The following is a 23,139-nucleotide window of genomic DNA, read 5'->3' as shown; positions in this document are numbered from 1 at the left end:
ATTAACATTGTAAGACTCCAACCATCTGCCTCCTGTGTCTGCATCTGGATCTCGCCTTGTGCCTTGATAATGGACCACTGTGAGTGTTGTATTCCTTGTTATTGCAGGGCAGTATACTATGCCACCAACAGCTCTGACCTGCTGCAGAAAGCGTGAGAGCCTACAGCAGAATAATAAAAGCCATTGAAGAGGCAGAGATGGTGGCCAACAAATCCAGAGGCAGCCGAAAAAGCTCTGAAGGTGATTATACTGTGGCTGTTACAGCCACCATGAACTTTCAATTCACAATGACATGGAAAATACAGATAACATACCATGCAAAATTATTTCACATCTCTTAACTTTGATATGTTTCAGGATGTGGAGGAGAAAGGTCTGACCAACAGGTCCGAGGAGCTAAAGAATAATGCAAGAAGCTTACTGACAGAGGCCATGAATGCCGAGAAAGACCTTAAAGGTGTAGTAATCATCCTAATTCTTGCTTTTTAACGACACAAAGCTACATTAGAAACAAGAATTGCACCAAAATGTATGATGTTACTGACCCATTCTCAATCCTTCCAGGTTGACATTAGTCTTATGTCTTATCATGGAGGCAGAACTGAGCAATGTATCCTTAGATGGGCCAGCTGCAAAGTCAAAATTAGCTATATGTAAAGATTAATGAGAACAAAAATGAGCTTTTTACTCTTAATTTAAGGTCAGGGTTAGGCATTAGGGTTAGCAGTGTGGTTAAGGTTAGGGCTAAGGTTAAAAAGGATTGGGTTTAAAATCAGATTTTAGACTTTGTGGCTGTGCCAGCTAGTGACCACTTGGCAGAACTTCATCCAACCTGCTAAATGATATGGGGCAAATGCTTTGCTTTGATGTTGAAAAAAGCTTTGCACTTTGAACCTATTAATGGAGGGATTGTGGTCAATTCACTATTCACTGAGTATATGTCTTGTATACTCAGTGTATATTCCAATTATCTGTAAACTTTTTACACACAGACCTCAGCCAAAGTTGACACCCACAAGCAACGTGTTGGTCAGATAAAGAAGAAAAGAGACATGATGACAAAAGATGCTGTTGCAGTTACAGATTCAAAGAAGATTGTGGACACAAGATGAAAGATTATGCTTGTGTTTTAATGATGACATGGAACGGATGAGAATAACATCTGGAGTTTACACACTCTGCCACAACATGAACATGGGTATGTTATTCACACACTATTTTTGTGTGTTTCAGATTACATTGGGCAGCTAATAGACTCTGCCAAAGCAGCTGTCACTGCTGCCAGTAACACATTCAATGACATAACAGACACTCTAAATTATATCAGCCAAGAAAAAAAGGGTGTCAGGTAGCCGGGCCAGTAAGCAAAGTTTGCTGGTTCGAATCTCCGAGCTGACTAGGTGAAAAATCTGATTTCCTCCCCTGGTGTTTCTCCCCAGCTCTCTATTTGGGATGACCTCCAATGGGAAGGGTCACATTGAGCTCCCACCCCCCCCCCCCCCAACATTGAGGATTTAAATGCATTTACAGCTGCTGTACTGCTTAACTGCCAGGAGACAAGCCCCCTAGGGGTGACCGTAGGCGCAGACAGAACACACAGGATGGCAGAAACCTCTTTGTGCCTCTTCTTGGCAACAAGGACGCAAGTGGGGCATCTGAGTAAATAATGCAGTCATAATATTGTTGAGAATTAATTTGGAATTTGAATTGATTCATTACTCTTTTGATGCATTTTTGTATCAGAGATGCAAAAAACATTGTATGATGTTTATTTACTTAATCCAGTGCACGTACTGTATATGTGTCGTAATTGTTTACTTTTCATTTATGGCTTGTTTCTCCCCCTTCCAGTCATCGAAAGACTTCATTGGAATGACTAAAGAATAACACACTCCGCTGTGTAAACAAGCTGGGTGGTCGTACATGAGCTGAACATCGACCACATAACCAGAACTAAAGTGAACTCCACTGTTTTTGACAAGGTGGTCTTTAACAGGTACACTTCTGGGGAAACATTCTGGATTTGATACTAGCTTGATGACATGGCAGTTTGTCTATGATGGAAACCGCTCCTTTGTAATCCTGTTTGCTTTCGCTTTCTCTAGAGTTTAGCAAGATGCTGAGGTCAGTCTCACACACAGCTTTACATCACAGCCTGTCCAAGTGTCTAAGGAGAGTTAGCGGGTTAACACAGCAGTTGGCCTCCTCAACCTGGACACCAACAGTGTGGTCTTCTACGTGGACGGCACTGGTTACGGTTTAGTTACAGACATTAAAGACCCTGAAATCCAGAGAAGACTGGTCAAGTTCCACACAAACAGCCGGGTGTGGAATGCATTACTGTTTTATATAGGAAATGAGGTATGTATGTATATCTGATATCAGGTACAAATGTTCATTTGAATCACATGCAGAAACCATTGAATAATTAGTACATGCTAGTGAATGAAAGACTTGGTTTACATTATAAGTAGTGTAATCAATTAAGCATACAATATCTTCAAGCACACACAGGGAATTCAAGGTATTGCAGTTGAACATGACTAGATTAAATCCTTATTGAGATTTTTGATTGTGTGTAGTGTAAATGTCGTCATGAATGTTGTATTTCATAGGATTCGTACACTAGTGTTATTGTGGAGAGAGGTTGTCTTGTGCTGCAGGGAAGACCAGACGACTAAGTCCTCAAAGCCATGAGTGAGTGAAACTTTCCCAGTAATGTAAGTTAGTAACAGACTCTCTGTGCACAGTTCACCCAGAAAGGCTTAGTTTGTCTGCATCAACTTTTTTTGTTTACTTCTGCTTTCTCCCTATGAATTTACAGTTGTAATGGATACACAATGTGAAGTACATGTTGTACATGGAGAAGAACGTTTCAGGAATTTCTACATTGTGGGTCTATCGGCATCATTGAGAGAAATGTACAGAACTCTGTGAATGGGCTTTCTGCCATAATATCCTCTTGCATGGGATACTTGGGTCTTCCTGGAATGTTTTCTCAATGATGCAATTATCCATGTCATCCATTTTCCTTCAGATAACATCAGTCCCTCCAATCAGAGGATGTATAGATAATGTAATTTAACACCTCGGGAGATTGAGTTTAACACAACAATTGGTGTCAGTGTTGGATGTCCAACCTTTCTTTTGGTAAACCACCTCATAAATTGCAACACCATTTTGTGAATGCATTTCAGACTGCACAAGAGTGGGGGATGAGTTTACACATTTTACAGTCAGTGTTATAGAATTTTCTTGTACAATGTGTTTTCTTTTTAGGGTGTTTGTGAGGCTACTCCCTTTCAGTGGACTCACAGGGTTTCTGGACCACCCTTGTGGCCATGGTCTCTCTGGGGTACAGGAGCAAGGAGAATAGAAGTGTTCTTCTCAGGACCAGCGAAGTCAGAGGTCAGTCCACTATTCAGTAATGGATTAAGTTTCTCATAGAGCATCATCCAAAGGCTGCTCTCGATGTGTCATATTTTAACCTCAAATACAAGCAAGAGTATCAAAAGGAGTTAACAAAATGATTTTAACAGTTTTGCACTCTTTTTGTTAACACTCATTGCACCATTTCTTTATTGATCAGCGTCATGGATTCCAGCTCTCATTGGTTGATGGTTATGTGAGGGTTAACTTTGATGACAATGCCTTGAAGTCTACCAAGACATATAATGATGAAAGATGGCACTACTTGACTGTATTAAGGATAGCACACAGTAAGACATTTTAATTTGTCAAGCTGTTTCTTATCTGATATTCTGAAATTGCAATGAAGTGTACAATGTTATGGTTGATTTGTTCCAAACAGACATAACAACATTTCCTCAGATTGGAGTTGAGGGTTGATAACAGAGACTTGGGCCAGCATCGATTTCCTCTTCACCCCCCCCCCCCCCCCCCCCCCCCCCCCAAGTCAAGCCCAATGAACAGCAGGTTGTGTTGGGAGGAGAGACCTTCAGGGGCTGCCTGACTAACCTTCATGTCAGGAGGTCTGATTCAAAGGTTCTTATTCTAAGCTCCAGTTACCCAGCAGGGCACAGGGAACAAACCTCCACCAACCCAGTTACCCAGCAGGACAGGGAACAAACAAAAAGCTACACCAACCCAGTTACCCAGCAGGACAGGGAACAAACACAAAGCTCCACCAGCCCAGTTACCCAGCAGGGCACAGGGAACAAACGCAAAGTTCCACCAGCCTAGCCTGCTCTACACACACAACATTTTGGAGTCACTTTTATTTTAAATAAGATTAGATTATGCATCTAACTTTCTTACTCATCAAGTTGGTGGTTGAAGATATCCCTCTAGTGGTGTGAGGGCTGTGCTTTGGCAAAGTGGGTGGGGTTATATCCTGCCTGTTTGGCCCTGTCCGGGGGTATCGTTGGATGGTGCCGCAGTGTCTCCTGACCCCTCCTGTCTCAGCCTCCAGTATTTATGCTGCAGTAGTTTGTGTCGGGGGGCTAGGGTCAGTCTGTTATATCTGGAGTATTTCTCCTGTCTTATCCGGTGTCCTGTGTGAATTTAAGTATGCTCTCTCTAATTCTCTCTTTCTTTCTCTCTCTCTTTATTTCGGAGGACCTGAGCCCTAGGACCATGCCTCAGGACTACCTGGCATGATGACTCCTTGTTGTCCCCAGTCCACCTGGCCGTGCTGCTGCTCCAGTTTCAACTGTTCTGCCTGCGGCTATGGAACCCTGACCTGTTCACTGTGATTACTATTTGACCATGCTGGTCATTTATGAACCTTTGAACATCTTGGCAATGTTCTGTTATAATCTCCACCCGGCACAGCAAGAAGAGGACTGGCCACCCCTCATAGCCTGGTTTCTTCCTAGGTTTTGGCCTTTCCAGGGAGTTTTTCCTAGCCACAATGCTTCTACACCTGCATTGCTTGCTGTTTGGGGTTTTAGGCTGGGTTTCTGTACAGCACTTTGAGATATCAGCTGATGTAAGAAGGGCTATATAAATAAATTTGATTTGATCATTTTCAGGACTATCTGTAATCATGGTAGCATCCATATTAATGTAGAAGTGTTTAGAAACATTTTCTATTCTTATGTACAATTAAAGTGACAAAAAAATGACAAGACATTAACCATTAAGTTCTATTGGGCACAAAATAATCTGAAATACAACCAAAACAAACAGCAAGTGCATCCAACAAGTTTAATCTCAAGCTGGATGTAATCATTGCATGCTAGGAATATGGGACTAAATACCAAATTTTTGACTAGTTTAATACACATATAAGTGAATTTGTACCAATACCTTTGGGCCCCTAAAATGGGAGGACTATGTACAAAAAGTGCTGTAATTTAAAAACGGTTCACCCGATATGGATGAAAATATCCTCAAATTAAAGCTGACCGTCTGCACTACAACCTAATTACATTGTATCATTTGAAATCCAATGTGCTGGAGTACAGAGCCAAAATGACCAAAACATTTCACTGTCCCAATACTTTTGGAGCTCACTATATGTAAAAGAAAAGCACTCTCTCTGTGCATTAACAATTTACATCACTAGAGGATACTGCAGGGCTCTCATTACTGTGTTGCTGGCTTTGCGAGGTCATTCACACTCTTTTGGGGTTCAAGGCAATGTTTTCTAAATGTTTTATGAATTGAACATTAACATGTTTTCAATTAGTGAGAGTGACTTGGTGTATTTTATGAATTAACAGGTAAAATATCTTCAAGATGAGCTGGCACAAGTCAACACTAGTGAGGCTAAAATAGAATTGATTTGATCTCAAAACCATGTCTGACATTGATCACTGAACAATACTTGCTGCTGTATATCAAAAACTACGATTGCACAATCTGTTTCAATATACTAAAAGTTGAAGTTTAACCAAATGCTTGTTAAAACCAGTAAAAGGAATTCCAAATTTTACGCCTGAACAATTTTCTCAATATTATGATAGGACTGCAGACAAAATGGATATACTAATGAGTAATAAAATCCAATTGGTATGCCATATAGTCATTAAGACTAGGAAGAAGATAATGTTATGGGGTTCTAGACTCTCCTTCCAGGCTGACTGCTGTAGTCTACGGAGGTTAGTTCTGCACAAAGCTAGGACCCCCTGGCTTGGCACACATCATTTATTCATGCAGGGTGCACTAATGTGTGTCTAATGCACGTCTGGACTTAGCTCATACTGCGACCAGGGACTGCAGAGTCCAGATAACTATTTCTCTCTCTCTATCCACTCTGTATCTCAATCTTGCACATCAAATAAAACATAATGAAATGCTAATGTCAATATGCAGGATCTTTTTGATTTGTTTATATTGTCCTCATAGTTGGGGACACACCCTTGTCACATATCTCACTGCACATCACACCAGCACCTGTCTGTGCTTGCAATCCAGGAAGAAAGGAACAACAAAGAGGTGGATACATAATATATATTTGTTAAATTAAATACAGTATTTAATTCTAAACCAGGGGTCTCAAACATTTTCTGGCATGAGAGCTACACTACATGACCAAAGATATGTGGACACCTGCTCATCGAACATCTTATTCCAAAATCATGGGCATTAATATGCTATAACAGCTTCCTCCACTCTTCTGGGAAGGCTTTCCACTAGATGTTGGAACATTGCTGCAGGGACTTGCTTCAGCTCAGCCACAAGAGCGTTAGTGAGGTCGGGAACTGGTGTTGGGTGATTAGGTCTGGCTCGCATTCGGCTTCCTATTCATCCCAAAGGTGTTCAATGGGGTTGTGGTCAGGCCTCTGTGCAGGCCAGTCAAGTTCTTCCACACCAATCTCAACAAGCAATTTCTGTATGGACCTCACTTTCTGCACGGGGGCATTGTCATGCTGAAACAGGAAAGGGCCTTCCCCAAACTGTTGCCACAAAGTTGGAAGCACAGAAACGTTTAGAAAGTAATTGTATGCTGTAGAGTTAAGCAATAGCCAAATCCACTAAGTTGAAAAGGTGTCCACATACTTTAGTATATATAGTGTACTTAAAAAAAATAAAACATGTCGCGAGCAACTGATTTTTTTCTATACTGAGCAAAAATATAAATGCAACATGCAACAATTTCAAAGATTCTACTGAGTTACAGTTCATATGAAGAAATCAATCAATTGAAATAAATTCATTAGTGTCACACCCTGATCTGTTTCACCTGTCTTTATGATTGTCTCCACCCCCCTCCAGGTGTCGCCCATCTTCCCCATTATCCCCTGTGTATTTATACCTGTGTTCTCTGTTTGTCTGTTGCCAGTCAACCAGTGGTTTTGTGTCTCAGCTCCTGGTTTTCCCCAGTCTCTCTTTTTCTCGTCCTCCTGGTCCTGACTCTTGCCTGTCCTGACTCTTGCCTGTCCTGACTCTTGCCTGTCCTGACTCTTGCCTGTCCTGACTCTTGCCTGTCCTGACTCTTGCCTGCCCTGACTCTGAGCCCGCCTGCCTGACCACTCTGCCTGCCCCTGAGCCTGAGCCTGCCTGCCGACCTGTACCTTTGCCCAACCTCTGGATTATTGACCTCTGCATAGCCTGAGCCTGCCTGCAGTCCGGTACCGTTACCCCACCTCTGGTTTACTGAACCCTGCCTGCCGTGACCTGTCTATTGCCTGCCCCTGTTCGATTATTAAACCATTGTTAATTTGATGTTGTGGATCAGAAAACCAGTCATTATCTGGTGTGACCACCATTTGCCTCATGCAATGTGACACATCTGCTTCGCACAGAGTTGATCAGGCTGTTGATTGTGGCCTGTGGAATGTTGTCCCACTCAAATCAAATCAAATGTATTTATAAAGCCCTTACATCAGCTGATATCTCAAAGTGATGTACAGAAACCCAGCCTAAAACCCCAAACAGCAAGCAATGCAGGTGTAGAAGCACGGTGGCTAGGAAATACTCCATAGAAAGGCCAGAACCTAGGAAGAAACCTAGAGAGGAACCAGGCTATGAGGGGTGGCCAGTCCTCTTCTGGCTGTGCCGGGTGGAGATTATAACAGAACATTGATTTTGAAACACAGAGAGACGAAATATATCTATTATATATATATATATATATATATATATACAGTGGGCTCCAAAATTACTGGCACCCCTGACTGGCAATGCACAAACAATACTTAAACAAATATAAACAAAATAATTACAGAAACAAACTCAAAATACCAACATGTGAAAATTACTGTACTTTATTAATGTTTCAATGGAACCCAACAAAATAATTTATTGATTTATTTAAAAATCAATGTCTTCCAAATCAAGGTTACACAATTAATGGCACCCTTAAATATTATTGTAAATAACATCTACCAAAATTAAACCAGGAATTAAATTCCACTTATTTAAGTTTATCTAAGTGTTAAGGAACTATTTTGAGCCATTATATCACTTCCTTTTTCACTAGGGTATAAAAATGAGGTAACACGCATGCAATATCCTTTTGTCATCCAACACCATGAAGAAAACAAAAGAACTGGCAGTTCAAAAGAGACAGATGGTCATAGACCTTCATAAATCTGGTAATGGCTACAAGAAGATCCACAAATGATTGAATATACCACTGAGCACTGTCAGGGCAATTATGAAAAAATTCAAAAGATATGGAACAGTTGAAAACCTCACGGGTAGAGGACGCAAATGCATTTTGACCCCCAGGATAGGGAGGAGGATCGTGAGAGAAGCAACAAAACCCCCAGAATCACTGTGAAAGAATTTCAGGCCTTGGTGGCGTCTTGGGGTCACCAGGTTTAAAAAAACACCATCAGACGCCACCTCCACATCCACAGGCTCTTTGGAAGGGTTGCCAGAAGAAAGCCCTTAATGACCCCAAGACACAGACGCAAGCAATTTTACGTTTAGCATCGGCATGTTTGGCGTCGAAACAGAGATGCATACAAGGAGAGGCACCTCATACTCACGGTGAAATATGGTGGTGGGTCAGTGATGTTTTGGGGCTGTTTTAATTCCAGAGGTCCAGGGGCACTGGTTAAGATTGATGGCATAATGAATTCCACCAAGTATCAGGTAATGTTGGCTGACAATCTGGTTGCCTCTGCCAGAAGGCTGGGACTTGGCCGTATGTGGACTTTCCAACAAGACAATTACCCAAAACATACCTCAAGATCCACACAGAAAGGGTTCTGTGACAACAAAATCAATGTTCTGCCATGGCCATCTCAGTCGCTGGACCTCAATCCAATCGAAAACCTGTGGACTGAGTTGAAGAGGGCAGTTGATAAGTGCAAACCCAAGAATGTGAAGGATCTTGAAAGGATCTGCAATGAGGAATGGTCCAAAATCCCTCCAAATGTGTTCCTTAACCTTGTCAAACATTACAGGAAAAGACTCCATGCTGTTATCCTTGCCAGAGATGGTTGCACTAAGTACTAAATGAGGAGTAATTATGAAACCTTGATTTTGGTGAAATGTATTTTGTATTAAATAATTGTATGATTTTGGTGGGTTCCATTGGAACATTAATAAAGTACAGTATTTCTCACATGTTGGTATTTTGAGTTTATCTCTATAATTATATTGTTTATATTTTTTTAAGTATTGTTTGTGCATTGCCAGTCAGGGGTGCCAGTAATTTTGGAGCCCACTGTATATATATGAGTTAATTTTGGGGGGGAAGCCTGGCTTCCCTTGGCATCCATGAATACACGCCACTGCCTTTCAACGCTGAGGATTGTGAGGCGTGTGTAGCCTTTGATCTGATGTGACCCCTGGTTGGGTTGGACCATTGGATGTGACAGTTCACTGCTGTTGTTCTGATGCTCGCGCCTATTGGCTGGCTGTGAGGTGAAAGGTTGTTGCTGTCATCAAATTTGCTCTGAGTAGGGGGGCAGAGCAGGACATAGGAAAGGGTACTGATGAGAGGAAATAGCCAGCAGGCAGGGGAAGCTGGGCCACACAGTGCGATGGCAGGTTGCTGATTTACCACAGCAGGCTTCATCTTTGAAACCTCCTACTAGAGATGCGCTATGCTATACGTTATGACGACAATCAGTTTTTCGACTGACGACAATCATTGCGTGGGTCAGACAAAAAAGCTAAACAGCCCTTTCTTCTTGTTATGTAATAGCATAAAACACAGCAAGCTGAGGAGACTTTGACTTTGTGCATTGCAAATATGATGACGACCAGCTAGCACATTGTAAATTACGAGGAAGAACAGCTATGTCTAAATGAAGGTATACCTATTTTAATCTTAGAAATAGCATGTAAAGGGTGCATTGTGTGCATTTGCACGAAACTCGGATGCGCGCCGAGGATTAATTTACCGGTGGCCAATTTGCGTCGCCTTCTGAAGAGGTTTATCGCTGCACTGGTGTGATACCTTCAGAATTTTGGCCGAAAGGATATGCCGGCACAGTGTCATCATCAATAACCAAGGTGGGATAGTCTACAGGGAAGAATAATTTTGGAACCACATTTTGGCCTGTATTGAATATATTAATTATAAGAAGCAGACGATAGGCATAAACAATGGCGGGCCCGGAGCAGTCCCAGGGGCAGTCCCAGCAGGTAGAGGAAAAAGCTGAGCATATAGACGACGCTGAGCTCGCTCTTCAAGGTATCAACATGCTTCTCAACAACGGATTCAAGGAGAGCAACGAGCTTTTCAGAAAATATAGGTGAGATATTCTTCCTGGCCTTCATAATTTCATAAAACGTAGCCTATTATATGATCATATGTAGGTAAAGCAATATGCTGCACCTATCTAATCATGACAGATAACCTTGCATCATTATTAAATATTCACATGGTATTTTATGCAAATGTACCACCCAGCAAATTGAAGGTTGGACAGAAATATTGATAAAACATCAGAGCTCAGCATATTTCCTTTGAGATCGTACCCATTAGAGCCATACAGGCTATTTTATATTTTAGGCGTATACAAGGCTTTGGTATCATTAAAGTATTATAATCTCAGTGGCCAATTGCATCAGTAATTCCCCAAACACACTGTCCAACTAAAGTCCAAAACACAAAGACCGTTTGTTCTCTTTGGTAGAACACACTGGTGCCAAACAGTGCATGACCATGGTTAGGCATAGTTTTATTTGAAATGTTTAGCCTGTTTGCACTTGTGATTATGATTATGTATTATTTGCTTTACCCTTTATTTCCTCTTAAAGCTGCAGATGAATGTTATTGAGTTGGTGTAACATACTGTAATGAAACAGGCAGAGAGCGTACAATATAGGCTAATGAAAGTCTAAATTTAAATCCAGCCTTGTCTCTTCAAACTATCCCCCTTCATAGCCTACCCCCCCACCCCCCCCAAACAAGAACTGAAATACTAGGTTATGTGCTACATGCTGGCACTGACATTCCAAACAGTTGAAGGGGTAATGGTGACTGAGAAATGTAAGGATAGTGCACTGCACTCACAGCAATCCAGCTATGTTTGTGCCAACAGGAGAAACTTCCACTTACTGTGCTAATTTTAGCTCCCTGGATAATCAAGCCTCTCTCCCTCCATGAGTCGCTGATGATGCTGAAACAAAGGACTGAATGTCCCTCTCTGTAGAGCACTATGTGGGAAAACATATCTAGTGACTAAGATGTTCATGGTTATTTTATACCAATTTGATGAATGATTTTTGATAATCAATTATGATCTTTACCTTTAGTTCGTTTCCTTAGTAACATACCTTTTCCTCTTAGTCGATACTCAACATTCACTGGCTACTATTTCCCCTGCTTTCTTGAATTATGTTTGGTATTAGGCCGAAGTAACTGTCTCTATCACTCACCCACTTCGTAAGTATTATATTATTTTTGTCATCTTCTCCATACTTTCCGTCCTTAATGTGTCTATCTCTCCCTTCCATTCAGGACTCACAGTCCACTGATGAGCTTTGGGGCCAGTTTTGTCAGCTTCCTGGTGAGTTTCCTCAGACTGCATCTTGGCTACAGTACAGATGTGTTGCCGTTACCCTTTGGTTGTTTTCCTGGAGATGGCTCACATCCTACCTCTACTGACATTCTCTCTCATGACATCGCCACAAGCATGCAAGCTAAGAGAGACAGGGCAAATTAAATGACTCATCCTAACAATGTTAGTGTGTGACATTACACCATACAGTGCATTCAGTGAGTTAGATGTGTCAAGACTTGACTCGACCCAATTTGTGAATGGATTACATCATCATGCCCACTATTGTCCATTTCCCCTCATTTTCAACTATTACCATAATGGATGCATCTTCAACTCATCAAAATAATTTAGCTGTGGAGACTATCACTCTCTTTGTAGTGATGTTTGACACTCTATTAGTCAGTCGGGGAAAAGAGAGAGAAGGCAACAGATTTTCCGTAACATGGTCACAAAACAAAATCCCCCTGTCACTGCCCCTCATGTCAGAGTTGGAGCACCATGAAGCCAGCGATGACTTCATTCTCCTCTGCCCTCCCATGCAACAAAACGCCTGGAAGGATAATGCATCAGTAAAAGGACCACTGATGCATAGAGGGCCTCATAGTTGCACTAATGATAGATCATTTAAATAATCTGAAAAGCAAACCACATATTTAAAAGGGTGGAGGCATACACTGCATTCTGTATGTACAGTTGAAGTCGGAAGTTTACATACACTTAGGTTGGAGTCATTAAAACTCGTTTTTTAACCACTCCACAAATTTCTTGTTAACAAACTATAGTTTTGGCAAGTCGGTTAGGACATCTACTTTGTGCATGACACAAGTCATTTTTCCAACAACTGTTTACAGACAGATTATTTCACTATTAACTCACTGTATCACAATTCCAGTGGGTCAGAAGTTTACATACACTAAGTTGACTGTGCCTTTAAACAGCTTGGAACATTCCAGAAAATGATGTCATGGCTTTAGAAGCTTCTGATAGGCTAATTCATATCATTTCAGTCAATTGGAGGTGTACCTGTGGATGTATTTCAAGGCCTACCTTCAAACTCAGTGCCTCTTTGCTTGACATCATGGGAAAATCAAAAGAAATCAGCCAAGACCTCAGAAAGAAAATTGTAGACCTCCACAAGTCTGGTTCATCCTTGGGAGCAATTTCCAAATGCCTGAAGGTACCACGTTCATCCGTACAAACAATGGTACACAAGTATAAACACCATGGGACCATGCAGCCATCATACCGCTCAGGAAAGAGACGCGTTCTGTCTCCTAGAGATAAACGTACTTTGGTGCGAAAAGTGCAAATCAATCCCAGAACAACAGCAAAGGACCTTGTGAAGATACTGGAGGAAACAGGTACAAAAGTATCTATATCCAATCAATCAATCAAATCTATTTATAAAGCCCTTCTTACATCAGCTGATGTCACAACGTGATGTACAGAAACCCAGCCTAAAACCCCAAACAGCAAGCAATGCAGGTGTAGAAGCACGGTGGCTAGGAAAAACTCCCTAGAAAGGCCAGAACCTAGGAAGAAACCTAGAGAGGAACCAGGCTATGAGGGGTGGCCAGTTCTCTTCTGGCTGTGCCAGGTGGAGATTATAACAGAACATGGCCAAGATGTTCAAATGTTCATAGGTGACCAGCAAGGTCAAATAATAATAATCACAGTGGATGTCGAGGGTGCAACAGGTCAGCACCTCAGGAGTAAATGTCAGTTGGCTTTTCATAGCCGATCATTCAGAGTATCTCTACCGCTCCTGCTGTCTCTAGAGAGTTGAAAACAGCAGGTCTGGGACAGGTAGCACATCCGGTGAACAGGTCAGGGTCCCATAGCCGCAGGCAGAACAGTTGAAACTGGAGCAGCAGCACGGCCAGGTGGACTGGGGACAGAAAAGAGTCATCAGGCCAGGTAGTCCTGAGGCATGGTCCTAGGGCTCAGGTCCTCCGAGAGAGAGAAAGAATTAGAGAGAGCATACTTAAATTCACACTGGATAAGACATTTGAAATACTCCAGATATAACAGACTGACCCTAGACCCCCGACACATAAACTATTGCAGCATAAATACTGGAGGCTGAGACAGGAGGGGTCGGGAGAAACTGTGGCCCCATCCGACGATACCCCCGGACAGGGCCAAACAGGCAGGATATAACCCCACCCACTTTGCCAAAGCACAGCCCCCTACACCACTAGAGGGATATCTTCAACCACCTGCTCCAAAACCGCCATAAAAAAGCCAGACTACGGTTTGCAACTGCACTTGGAGACAAAGATCGTACTTTTTGGAGAAATGTCCTCTGGTCTGATGAAACAAAAATAGAACTGTTTGGCCATAATGACCATCGTTAAGTTTGGAGGAAAAAGGGGGAGGCTTGCAAGCCGAAGAACACCATCCCACCCGTGAAGCACGGGGGTGGCATCATCATGTTGTGGGGGGGCTTTGCTGCAGGAGGGACTGGTGCACTTCACAAAATAGATGGCATCATGAGGGAGGACAATTATGTGGATATATTGAAGCAACATCTCTAGACATCAGTCAGGAAGTTAAAGCTTGGTCGCAAATGGGTCTTCCAAATGGACAATGACCCCAAGCATACTTCCAAAGTTGTGGCAAAATGGCTTCAGGACAACAAAGTCAAGGTATTGGAGTGGCCATCACAAAGCCCTGACCTCAATCCTATAGAAAATTTGTGGGCAGAACTGAAAAAGCGTGTGCAAGCAAGGAGACCTACAAACCTGACTCAGTTACACAGCTCTGTCAGGAGGAATGGGTGAAAATTCACCCATCTTATTGTGGGAAGCTTGTGGAATGCTACCCAAAACATTTGTCTTAAGTTAAACAATTATAGGCAATTCTACCAAATACTAATTGAGTGTATGTAAAGTTCTGACCCACTGGGAATGTGATGAAAGAAATATAAGATGAAATAAATCATTCTCTCTACTTTTCTGACATTTCACATTCTTAAAATAGTGGTGATCCTAACTGACCTAAGACAGGGAATGTTTACTAGGATTAAATGTAAGGAATTGTGAAAAACTGAGATTAAATGTATTTGTCTGAGGTGTATGTAAACTTCCGACTTCAACTGTATCTACTAATCAGTAGATTTATTTCATGACTTCCTCTCTGGGATTCTGGAAACGCTCCAGTTACGTATTCAAGTAAATGTTCTCTGATTGACAGTGTGATAAAAGGCAACTGAACAAGAGATTGTTGACCAAACAGTGTGGCTCTCACACGTAACACACACATACAATCCTGATGTCACTGTGTAACACACAGATACACACAATAGGGTCCCGATGTTTCAAGTTCAAATTTCTAGTTTTATTGTCAGGTGCACAAGTACAGTGAAATGCCTTTCTTGCAAGCTTTTTCCCAACAATGCAGTAATCAAAGTAATCAATATCAGTAGTACTATAAAATAAACTAGAACAAAAACACACAAGAAATTGAAATAAGTAGAACACGAGAAAGTAAGTAAGCTATATACAGGGTCAGTTCCAGGGTCTGTGCCAATGTCACTGTGTTCCATGTGCTGTGGCCTAGAAAGGGCTCTTTGTACTGAGCCAGCTTTGTGAAAGCATTGTGTAACCCCTGTGTTATAACCCTCCTTCAGTCCGATTACAACACACCTGTGGCCAATACACCCCAATGAAAATCAATCTGGTCTTATTATTAATTCAATCTGGTCCTTATTGTTTTAATTCATTGCATCAGTGTTTTCACTGTGCCAGCGTTAGCTGAAAAGCTCCAATGTGTTTGTGTGACATTGCAGAATGCCATGATGACCTTTGAGGAGGAGAAGATGCAGACGGCGTGTGACGACCTGAGAACCACGGAGAAGCTGTGTGAGAGTGACAACGCTGGCGTCATAGAGACAATCAGGAACAAAATCAAGAAGAGCGTGAGTGGACGACTGATTACAGGCAGATAAGCAGGCAGGCAGGCAGACAGATGATTAATTTACATGGAGCATTCATGTTTAGGATATCCCAACATTGGTAATGTAGCATGCATAGTTCTGTCTTGATTTCGGCTGTCAGTTAAACAACATAATTGTTGCCAGCTGTTTCAGTATCAATAATCAAAGCCAAAATGGAAACAATATCTTTGTTAACAATCTTCTACATTGAGAGTGATATTGGCAACTATGAGATCATGTCAAACACACACTAAATGTAATTGGTGTAACTCTCTGAAATAGAATGAAGAAATAGAATGGAGACCTGTTTATGATCAACACAGGGGGCTTCTTCATTGCATAGCTGGACTGGCTGATGGTTTAGTTGAGAGTTGATCAGATAATGACCAGACTGCTGTGTGTTTCTGTCTGTCAGTTGGAACCCCAGAGGTCAGCGGTCGTAGTTGTGGACCGCCTGCAGCGACAGATCATTGTGGCCGACTGCCAGGTCTACCTTGCTGTGCTTTCCTTCGTCAAGCAGGAGCTCTCATGTAATGTATAATTTGTTGAATCCACAATCATTCAATAACAACTGTAATGCAAAATGGATCTTAACAAAATTCTTTAGGATACATTTTCTATTCTATAATGTGATATGATTAATACCAGTCTACTGATTTTGGAAAACAAGTAAAATAGGATTCATGAGAGTTAACTGGATTTAACTTTCCATCTCCACTGGACTGCCTCTTACAGTATCTTCTCCTCAACAGCATACATCAAGGGAGGCTGGATCCTCCGTAAGGCCTGGAAGATGTACAATAAGTGCCACAGTGACATCAGTCAGCTGCAGGAGACCTGTGTGAGGCGCTTTCCCTCCCATGAGGAGGATCTGTCCTCAGACCAGGCCAATCACAACTCCCCAGTGGAGGGCGCTGTGACTGAAGAGGCCCTGGACCGGCTCAAGGGCTCCGTCAGCTTCGGCTACGGCCTCTTTCACCTCTGCATCTCCATGGTACCACCACACCTACTCAAGATCATCAACCTGCTGGGTTTCCCTGGTGACCGTCTCCAGGGTTTGTCCTCCCTCATGTATGCCAGTGAGAGTAAGGACATGAAGGCCCCACTAGCTACGTGAGTATGAGTACTACATCACTTTTGAGAGAGAGAGAGAGAGAGAGAGAGAGAGAGAGAGAGAGAGATACTTACTACACTAAATAAAAACCCAACAACAATTTCTAAGATTTTACTGAGTTACACTTCATATAAGGGAATCAGTCGATTGAAATAAATTCATTAGGCCCTAATCTATTGATTTCACATAATTAGAATACAGATAATCATCTGTTGGTCACAGATACCTTTTAAAAAAGGTAGGGGCGTGGATCAGAAAACCAGTCAGTATCTGGTGTGAGCGCCATTTGCCTCATCCTGCGTGACACATCTCCTTTGCATAGAGCTGGCGTGGTTGTGAAGCCGGTTGGACGTACTGCCAAAATCTCTAAAACGATATTGGACGCGGCTTATGGTAGAGAAATGAACATTAAATTATCTGGCAACAGCTCTGGTGGACATTACTGCAGTCAGCATGCCAATTGCATGCTCCCTCAAAACTTGAGACATCTGTGTGACAAAACTGCAAATTTTAGTGGCCTTTTATTGTCCCCAGCACAAAGTTCACCTGTGTAGTGATCATGCTGTTTAATCAGCTTCTTGATATGCCACACCTGTCAGGTGGATGGATTATCTTGGCAAAGGAGAAATGCCCACTAACAGGGATGTAAACAAATTTGCGCCCAAAATTTGAGAGAAATAAGCTTTTTGTGCGTATGGAACATTTTTGGGATCTTTTATATCAGCTCTTGAAACATGGGACCAACACTACATGTTGAGTTTATATTTTTGTTCAGTGTAGTAGTTGAAGGGAATGACATTCAAGCAAAGGGATAATGTTCATATTGTTCAGGTCACTGTCAGTTCTTTTTACTGCTTGAATGAGCTGATATATGTACGGTGCCTTCAGAAAGTTTTCATACCCCTTGATTTATTCCACATTTTGTTGTGTTACAGCCTGAATTAAAACATTTATAAAATACGTTTCTTCTCACACCCATCTACACACAATATCCCTTAATGACAAAGTGAACACATGTTTTTTGCAAATTGATTGAAAATAAATACAGAAATATCTAATTTACATAAGTATTCGTACCCCTGGGACAATACTTTGTAGAAGCACCTTTCTCTAAGAGTCTCTAAGCCCTTTTTTGCGATCCATTGGAAAAACCTCCCTGGTCTTTGGTTGAATCTGTGCTTGAAATTCACTACTCGATTGAGGGACCTTACAGATAATTGTATGTGTGGGGTACAGAGATACGGTATTCATAAAAAATTATTGAACACAGAATGAGTCAATGCAACCTATTATGTGATTTGTTCAGCACATTTTTACTCCTGAACTTATTTAGGCTTGCAATAACAAAGGTTTTGAATACTTATTGACTCAAGACAGTTTCTTTGAATTTATTAATTTCTAACATTTTCTACAAACAAAATTCCATTTAGACATTGTAGGGTATTGTGTGTAGATCAGTGACACAAAATCTCAATGTAATCAATTGAAAAATCAGGCTGTAACACAACATAACGTGGAAAGTAAAGGGGGTGAATACTTTCTGAAGGCACTGTAGATATGATGTCATCATTTGAAAGAAAAGCAGAGCACAGGTCTTGATTTTGATTTGGGATGATGTGTTGTTACTCTGCATGATGTGTTTCAGCTCATCTCTTTCCCAGCTCTTGGCAAAGTTCTTGTTCCTGCTGTTTCATACATGGCCATCTGTTTTGTCATATCTCATAGAGCATCACAGTGGCATATTATAACCATAGCGTATTTATTCTGTGTATAATACTGGGAACCAGGGACAGGTGTTTGTAACATTTGAAGTCATAGAGAATTGGGGACATATTGAGTACAATTGCATGCTCTCAGTGGCAGTTGAGTGGTGACTTATGATGACTAGTCGATCTAAGAATAGCAATAATCATGCCCATGCTTATTAGAATGTCTAGTGGTGAAAAATGGCCCTGAAACAATCTACAATTTGCTATTTATGAAATTTAGATGGTGTTTTACCAAATTACTGCAGTGGGGTTTTGTTCTATATGGCATCTTTACAAAGCTCTAATTCGACAAGAAAGAAAACCTTGTTGCATGTTAACTATCTAAGAACTTGAATGTACTGTAATCAATATTTATTAAAAATATCTTAAATTGTCATTCAAACAAACCGTTTGCGTCTCTCTCTTCCCTGCCCAGGTTGGCCCTCCTGTGGTACCACACAGTAGTGCTGCCCTTTTTTGCACTGGATGGTTCTGACACTCAGGCAGGCCTGGAGGAAGCCAAGGCCATTCTGCAGAGGAAGGCTGTGGTCTACCCCAATTCCTCCCTCTTCATGTTCTTTAAAGGACGTGTTCAGAGGTTAGAGGTGAGCATGGGGTCATCTGAAGGTTAAATAACAGTATGTTGCCACTTAGTGTTGTACAGGACAGTAAGTTGTTGTAGCTTGTAATTGTGTCAAGTGATGAGTTGTGTGCTATCTCCATCTCATCTATATCTCATCTATCTCCAGTGCCAAATTAACAGTGCGCTGGTGTCCTTCCATGATGCACTAGAGCTGGCATCAGACCAAAGAGAGATCCAGCACGTGTGTCTCTATGAAATCGGTACTTGTTAACCTCACATACATGCATGCCAACTTTCAAATGAGCACCCAGACATGCAAACACTCATCATGTACTGTTTACAGTCACTGAGAGACAAATCCATCTGTTGTACCTATTTGTCTTGTCTTGATTTCAGGCTGGTGCAGTATGATAGAGATGAACTTTGAGGATGCATTCAGGTCATTTGAGAGGCTGAAGAATGAGTCCCGGTGGTCACAGTGTTACTATGCCTACCTGACTGGAGGTGAGAGAGCCACTGCCCAGGAACCTGTGGAGCATTGATCGATCGTCATCATTTCATATTCATCTTCTCAAAGTTATCTCACACTCTAACCCCCCCCCCCCCCCCCCCCTCTGTACAGTATGTCAGGGAGCTGCAGGGGACTTGGATGGTGCCAAGTGTGTCTTCAAAGATGTCCAGAAACTGTTCAAGAGGAAGAACAACCAGATTGAGCAGTTTGCCCTCAAGCGGGTGGGTCATTTTCATCTAAGTGTATTTACCATGTCTTTATCCACTCTTTGTGAAACTAATAACCATGAATCCTCTCCGTTTCTCTACCTTGGCCTCTCTGCCTCACCCTACTGCAGGCGGAGAGACTGAGGAAGATGTCTCCCACCAGAGAACTGTGCATTCTGGGAGTCATAGAGGTGCTGTACCTGTGGAAGGCTCTGCCCAACTGCTCCTCCTCCAAACTGCAGCTCATGAATCAGGGTAAGGGCTAGAGCTTTTCCCAACCTTTATCATCCTTTACATGTCATCATATCTAAACAGCAATACAACAGGCATAAGCTTTCTATTACACTATCAAAAAATATGAAATTCTTAAATGCTTCCTAGAGAGAAGACTGAATCTCTTTTCTTTTCTTTTTTTACCCTGTTTTCTCCCCAATTTCGTGGTATCCAATTGGTAGTTAGTCTTGTTTCATCTCTGCAACTTCCGTACGGACTCGGGAGAAGTCAAGATCGAGAGCCGTACGTCCTCCGCAACACAACCCAACCAAGCCGCACCGCACTGCTTCTTGACACAATGCCCACTTAACCCGGAAGCCAGCCGCACCAATGTGTCGGAGGAAACACCGTACACCTGGCGACCGTGTCAGCGTGCACTGCACCCGGCCCACCAGTACGTGATGGGACACGGACATCCCTGCCGGCCAAACCCTCCCCTAACCCGGACGACACTGGACAAATTGTGCGCCGCCCCATGGGTCTCCCAGTCGCGACAGAGCCTGGACTCAAACCCAGAATCTCTAGTGGCACACCTAGCACTGCGATGCAGTGCCTTAGACCACAGCGCCACTCGGGAGGCCTGAATCAATTAGTTAAGGAGTTTCCTATGACACAGTGGGGTGCTAACCACTGTACTAACAGATTGTAAAGTATTGTACAATTTCTGTGTTTAAGACATCGTTCCCTCTCTTTTTAGTGTTACAGAGTGTGGATGACGCATCGTGCAGGGGTCTGAAAAACCTCCTTCTTGGTTCCATTCACAAATGCCATGGAAATAATAAAGATGCTATCCAGGTAATTAGATCATTTGTACCTAAGCACATGATTGTACTATCATTATATTATCATATGCCAGTACAAACAATTAAGCACTTAGTAGTTATTCATTATCTAGGTATTTGTGCTGAATTACAGTGAATCATAAAGTATTCAGACCCCTTGACTTTTTCCACATTTTGTTACGTTACAGCCTTATTCTAAAATGGATTAAAAAAAAATTAAACTCATCAATCTACATACAATGACAAAGTGAAAACAGGTGTTTATAAATTGTTGAAAATGTATACAAAATAAAACGCAGTAATACCTTATTTACATAAGTATTCAGACCCTTTGCTATGAGACTCAAAATTGAACTCTGGTGCATCCTGTTTCCATTGATCATCCTTGAGATGTTTCTACAACTTGATTGGAGTCCACCTGTGGTACATTCAATTGATTGGACACGATTTGGAAAGGCACACCTGTCTATATAAGGTCCCACAGTTAACAGTTTATGTCAGAGCAAAAACCAAGCCATAAGGTCGAAGAAATTGTCCGTAGAGCTCCGAGACAGGATTGTGTTGAGGCACAACATTGAAAGTCCCCAAGAACACAGTGGCCTCCATCATTTTTAAATGTAAAATGTTTGGAACCACCAATACTCTTGGTTGCCGCCTGGCCAAACTGAGCAATCGGGGACGAAGGGCTTTGATTAGGGCCCGATGGTCACTCTGACAGAACTCCAGAGTTCCTCTGTGGAGATGGGAGAACCTTCCAGAATGACAACTATCTCTGCAGCACTCCACTAATCAGGCCTTTATGGTAGAGTGGCCAGATGGAAGCCACTCCTCAGTAAAAGGCACATGACAGCCCGCTTGGAGTTTGCCAAAAGGCACCTAAAGACTCTCAGACCATGAGAAACAATCTTCTCTGGTCAAGATTGAACAAGATTGAACTCTTTGGCGTCAATGCCAAGCGTCACGCCTGGAGGAAACCTGGCACCATCCCTATGGTGAAGAATGGTGGTGGCAGCATCATGCTGTGGGGATGTTTTTCAGTGGCAGGGACTGGGAGACTAGTCAGGATCAAGGGAAAGATGAACGGAGAAAAGTACAGAGAGATCATTGATGAAAACCTGCTCCAGGAGTAGCTTCGGTAGAAGTCTCTAAATGTCCTTGAGTGGCCCAGCCAGAGCCCGGACTGAACCCAATCGAACATCTCTGGAGAGACCTGGAAATGACTGTGCAGCGACGTTCCCCATCCAACCTGACCGAGCTTGAGAGGATCTGCAGAGAAGAATGGGAGAAATTCCCCAAATACAGGTGTGCCAAGCTTGTAGTATCATACCCAAGAAGACTCAAGGCTGTAATTGCTGCCAAAGGTGAAATGTGATATTTCAGGTTTTCATTTTTAATACATTTGCAAAAAAACTGTTTTTTCTTTGTCATTATGTGGTATTGTGTGTAGATTGATGAGGGAGAAAAAACTATTTAATCAATTTTAGAATAAGGCTGTAATGTAACAATGTGGAAAAAGCCAAGGGGTCTAAATACTTTCCGAACACACTGTATATCATTAGATTTTCCTTTGGTCTTTCTCCTCACATCTAGTCGTTCCAGCTGGCAGCCAGAGATGAGTTTGGTCGACAGACCAACTCTTATGTGCAGCCATACTCCTGCTATGAGCTTGGATGTGTCCTGCTTGCCAAGCCAGAGGTGAGGATATCTCAACTCAGACAATATGTGCATGTGGGTGTTTGTGTTCAACATTTAATTAAGGAATTTATCTCAAACTAATGATATTTTTTTTGCATTGTGTTTCTATCCAGACGGTGGGAAAAGGGAGAGCTTTTCTGCTTCAGTCAAAGGTTCAGTTATCAGATTATATATATATATATATATATATATGAATAGTTAGCGATTTCCTGTTTGAAATTACTGGTACAAACAGCCTTTGTCTTAACACAGTCCATTCTGATTGTGAGCTCGTCATTGTTTTCTTTGCTCTGCCACAGGAGGATTATGCAGGCTATGACTTTGAGAACAGACTTCACGTGCGCATACACTCAGCCATGGCCTCGCTGAAGGAAGTGGTACCTCAAAGACCCGCCGACCACTGATGTAATGATA

The 23,139-nt window shown here is 42.1% G+C and overlaps 1 protein-coding gene across 1 annotated transcript; it reads left to right on the top strand.

Moving 5' to 3' along the window:
• Nucleotides 1–10,473: 10,473 nt before the first annotated feature.
• Nucleotides 10,474–23,129, top strand: LOC120055207 (tetratricopeptide repeat protein 39C-like). Its single transcript, XM_039003128.1, has 14 exons — nucleotides 10,474–10,622; nucleotides 11,834–11,882; nucleotides 15,667–15,795; nucleotides 16,229–16,343; nucleotides 16,566–16,926; nucleotides 19,112–19,280; nucleotides 19,425–19,518; nucleotides 19,655–19,762; nucleotides 19,881–19,990; nucleotides 20,107–20,230; nucleotides 20,946–21,043; nucleotides 22,621–22,725; nucleotides 22,839–22,877; nucleotides 23,025–23,129. Exons 1-14 carry the CDS (start codon nucleotides 10,474–10,476, stop codon nucleotides 23,127–23,129), a joined length of 1,755 nt encoding a protein of 584 aa, XP_038859056.1.
• Nucleotides 23,130–23,139: the final 10 nt, after the last annotated feature.

This window comes from Salvelinus namaycush, chromosome 10 (genome assembly GCF_016432855.1).
Source record: "Salvelinus namaycush isolate Seneca chromosome 10, SaNama_1.0, whole genome shotgun sequence".
In the NCBI taxonomy this organism is placed as follows: Eukaryota; Metazoa; Chordata; class Actinopteri; order Salmoniformes; family Salmonidae; genus Salvelinus; species Salvelinus namaycush.
The sequence above is the reverse complement of the archived record's forward strand: the minus strand, read 5'-3'. Positions and strand labels throughout refer to the sequence as shown.